Genomic DNA, 4,754 nt, shown 5'->3' with positions numbered 1-4,754 from the left:
TACATTTTGGAAAATTGAAAAAAATCCTTAGTTGTAGGTAAAGGTTTTGCTACAAAAACAGTAAATGTAATATTAAACAGTGGATGTTGTCACTTTAAAAATATGTTTTTTTATTTTTCCGACAAAACCATAAAAGGCTCCAGACTAAAAGGATGATTGAGATTTGCCTGTGTTCAGTGCAGTTTTTGCATTTGAAGTAAACTTTAGAGACTGTGAAGGTGTCGGCTCTGTTTGAGTCCTCCTCTTCTTTTGCAGGTGTATGGTGAAGATCACTGGAGAAATTGTGCTTTCCTTCCCTGCAGGCATAACTAGACATTTTGCCAGTCACCCAACTCAACCCATCCTCACTTTTAGCATCAGCAACTACAACCGACTGGAGCAGGTCCTCCCCAACCCGCAGCTGCTGTGCTGGTAAGGCAAGAGTTCCCGTCAGGCATGACCAGCTGAGTCCGGTGTGCTGTCTGTGAAAAAAACAAACAAGGTGTAGGTAACACAGCATGTGGAGGTGTTCTAAAATACATTTGTCTCATCCACAGTGAATCCACCACAAATATTGTGGAAACCAAGGAGTTCTGGGTAAATATGCCAAACCTGCTGAGTCATCTGAAGAGAGTGGCTGAACAGAAGCCCCAGGCCACCTACTACAATGTAGATATGATCAAATATCAGGTATGGAAGGACCTTTGACTCGTGATGACCCATAGATTCCCTCCTGGGGAGTTTGACAGTGGTGTTTTCTCTTCAGGTGTCTGCAGAGGGGATTCAGTCCACTCCTCTGAACCTGGCGCTGAGCTGGCGGAGTGACGCCACCAACACAGACCTTAGAATAGACTACAAATACAACACAGAGGCCATGGCTGCACCAGTGCCGTTACACAACATCCAGTTCTTGGTCCCGGTAGATGGAGGGGTAGCCAAGCTGCAGGCCATGGTCCCTCCTGCCATCTGGTACGAACCGAATCTTCGAGCTTAATGATTAGTGGACCCCTGGCTGGAAGATTCAGGTCCCAGTACTGAGGATTATAGCATGTTGGCCCCTCTGGTGCTTAAAGTCCCACTCTGATCATCTTTTAATCTATTGTAAAAGTGTTCCCAGTGATCTTTTATTCATACCTACGACATTGTTAGCCAAAAAATAGTGTTGTTTTCTTGGACACAGTTTCTGCAGAGTGGCAGTAATTCATCAGAACTTTGCCTCTGAGTTGTGGGCTGGACCGTTGGTGGGGACCGCCCCCATCCCATCCCCATGGCTGAGATAATTGCATGGAGCTTGCACTTTTTTATCTGCTCCTGATTCACAATGATTTAATTTAAAAAGAAATACTCAGAAATGCAATTTTAAGCTTCATTTTCTTTATATTTGTCCCCCATCATCAGAAAAATGCCATAAGGACATGTTAAAACACAATTTTCATTGGAGTGGGTCTTTAGGATAGTTGCTCAGTTCAACCAGAGATGTTATTTCCCCCAATTTTGATCTCTAAATTAATTTTACCCTCTAAGTTATAAGAAAAAAAACATTTTCAAACCTGTATTTTGCTAGTTCTTCATTTTACATCAGATTTTTTTAATTTTTTGGCAGTCAAAAATCTTCTTTAATGTGAAGTTCTATTTTCTAACAGGAATCCAGAGCATCGGACCATACAGTGGAATATCTCCAGTCTGTCTCATAGGTCAGAAAACGGAGGTAAGTGTGTGTTCACTTATCACTCACGTAAAATATAATGCTGCCTAAAAATTATCGCATGAGAATCTTCCCTTGCAAGTGAACTCTGTTGGAGTTTATGGCAGTGCACATATTAAAAGCAAACCAAAGAGGGCAAATGATGCAAGCGCCATGCAACAAACCAGAAAACTTGAAAAGAGAAAATGATGAACCAAAGTATTAATTTCAGTACTTTTCTACACAATATCCAGCTGGAAAGACTAGATGTGTTTTTTCTTTGTCAAATTTTGGTTTAACCTTTTAACTAACTAACCAACCAAGATAAAATTTATTAAATCGATTGGGGTAGTAATACACACAATCAATGTTTTTAACAATAGCTCTAAATCGTTGCTTCCCCAAAGCAACAGATTTGAATGGTGCTGTCAATCCATTAAAAAACAAATCACACTTGTGTTGTGATTGATCACTACTAATCGCAATGCTTTGCTAGGTAAATTTTATATGATAATATGTGGCTTTCGAACAAAAACAGGCAACAAAGAAAATTTTTCCTTCATTTATATTGTCGGAGATTTTGTAATGTTTTAAGTGTTAACCCAGAAGTATATACAAAGCACATTAGCTGTAGGATAAGCAGAACTCTAAAGACTTTTATGCAGTATTATTCCAAGAAAACAAAGATGCTAACATGAATCTGTAAGAAACAGTTTTTCTGCACTTTAAATGAAATTATAGTATGGTCTGAGTGAATACTTGATTCTGCTGAGTGTGGCTGCACAATGTATGTCTATGATGCACACCTAAACAAAAAAAGAAAGACGTTCTAGTCACATAGACGCACGCTTTAACGCAAGCCATGGAAGCCTGAAGCGTTCGAGGCAAAGCCAAATACAGTTTTTTTGCGAGGTGCAATTGATTTGCGTTAATAAATATTAATGCGTTGATTTCTTCGTTGACAGCCGTAGTTTTTAAGAAATATCTAATGTAAGATTTGTGTTTTCCGCAGGAGTAGGAGCTCTCCTGGGCCGGTTCCAGATGGTTGAAGGTCCCTGTAAACCGTCCCAGCTGGCAGTCCAGTTCAGCAGCGAGGGAAGCACTCTGTCCGGATGTGACATCCAGCTGGTTGGGACCGGCTACCGGCTGTCGTTGGTGAAGAAGAGATTTGCTGCAGGTTGAGTGTCAGAAGTGCTGGCCGACTCACCATACTTGCTACAGTTATTGGCTTCAAAAGGTGAACATCACGGCGTTTTTTTCTTTTTGTCTTGCAGGGAAATATTTGGCGGACAACTAGAGGACTTGTTTATGAACAGAGCCAGGAGAATTAATGACTTTCGACTGTAAAGATGACGGCTATGTCTCATTTTTAGTGCACTTCATAACTCACGGGGTTGACACCGTGTTCAGTAGACTGATCCGCTGCTGAGTTTTATGCAAGCAAATACAAATCATTCATTGTGTGCAATTGAAACCATTATGTGGAGTAAGAACCTGAGGAAACCCAGATGATTTTGTTCTTGCTAACTGTTAAAACTGTAGATTTCATGCAGTGATCCAGTTTTTTTCAAGTTTACCAACTGGTTGTCTTTGCAAATGCTCCGCAAAAGATCATTTGACAGTGAAACCAATCTGGTAAAGGTGAGATGCTTTGAAAAAGAGAGGCAGAGGCTGCTGTGGCCACGTAGGAAAACAAATTTGAAGCTTATTGTACTATTTAAAGTTCCACCTCAGATTCATTTTACTTCCACTGTGTGTGATTGTTTGTATTTCCAATCAAACCGAATATTTCCTTTCATTTAGAAAGCTCAGAAAATGTTCAATTTCATTTATTCTGTACAAAGAAAACCAGTCTATTTTAAACAGAAAAAAAACACATCAATTTGAATGTTGGGTTGCTTTTGATGGGGTTTTTCACTAAAGTATTATCATCAGTGAGTAAGATCTCAACGTGCTAGTATTCCATATTTTGTAAAGAAGTGAAAAAGGACGGCACATTCTTACACTGACAGTAACCTAATTCCAAACTTGGTAAAGCTTCTTTTTTATAATTTTAGTGACAAGTTTTCTGATAATTCTATGACAATATCTAGAATTAGATTACAGAGTTCACATTTTTCAAAATAGCAAGTTGTTTAAAGAAAAGCTTGAAAACCCTTTTCGACAAGCTAATAAATGAATAATATTTCAACAAAATTCAGTTTATGTGCAAAATATCAGAATTAGTGCCATCACCATCAATCATAACAGTGAGCCAATAGTGGCTGTGCAATACTTCCTGTTTTTTATATCATTTCCTGAGTTTAAATGCTATTTATTATAATTTGTGTTTAGTTAAATAGAAGGTGAAGGATCTAGCAGCTGCTTTCGTATGATCTTTTTAGAAAACTCACCTAAAAGTCATACGTTTAAGAAAGCTTTGAGTGTTTACGACTCATGCAGAGACAGATCCGAGAGTGCCATATGTTAAGGAGAAGGACCTCCTGGTTCCCTGAGGAATCCTGGTTGATGATTGCAGGAGCTGCCTTTGATGCTGCTTAAAATCCTGGACATTTTTATTTACTTTTTAATTTTTTTGTGGGGGGATAAGGTCTTTATAGAAAGCAAGAGTACAATAATATAAATAAGTAAGTCAGTTACCCCTCTTTTAACCCAATAAAATTCATCCTGAAACATTTACTCTGAGGTTTTAGTGCCACGCAAATGCAAACTTAAACACAGCAATACAGGTTTCTCCACATTATTTCAAGAAAATAAAGCTTAAAAAACTAAAACAAAGTGTGCAATAAGCCCTCTCATATTTCACCTACTTGGAAATTAAACGTTTGCATCGCTGATATTAATCATTATGGAAGTACAGTCATTTAGTACATTGATCTTTGCCGCATTGCTTAAGTTCATGGGGTTACTGACCTTTTATTTATGTCCTGCTGCATCATTTCAGGGCCTACTAATGCTAGGTGAGCCGTGGTGAACCGTGCCACAGCACAATTGTTGGAGTTCTCCCAGGACAGGGGTCACTTTGCTCACAACAGCTTGTGCCTGACCTTGGATGTCACTGTTTTTACACACCTCATACTGTAGGTGGCAG

General features: G+C 39.0%; 1 protein-coding gene across 1 annotated transcript in view; it reads left to right on the top strand.

The window, feature by feature from the left end:
• Positions 1 to 4,754, top strand: part of LOC112147464 (SH3-containing GRB2-like protein 3-interacting protein 1) — a gene marked incomplete in the record, with an annotated part of 24,251 nt that overhangs the window by 17,257 nt on the left and 2,240 nt on the right. Inside the window, 6 exon segments of the mRNA XM_024273872.2 lie at positions 256 to 411; positions 537 to 669; positions 746 to 948; positions 1,623 to 1,687; positions 2,676 to 2,840; positions 2,938 to 4,754. Of these exon segments, the coding sequence (XP_024129640.1) occupies positions 256 to 411; positions 537 to 669; positions 746 to 948; positions 1,623 to 1,687; positions 2,676 to 2,840; positions 2,938 to 2,960 (745 nt within the window).

The sequence above is a fragment of the Oryzias melastigma genome, linkage group LG17 (genome assembly GCF_002922805.2).
Source record: "Oryzias melastigma strain HK-1 linkage group LG17, ASM292280v2, whole genome shotgun sequence".
In the NCBI taxonomy this organism is placed as follows: domain Eukaryota; kingdom Metazoa; phylum Chordata; class Actinopteri; order Beloniformes; family Adrianichthyidae; genus Oryzias; species Oryzias melastigma.
The sequence above is the reverse complement of the archived record's forward strand: the minus strand, read 5'-3'. Positions and strand labels throughout refer to the sequence as shown.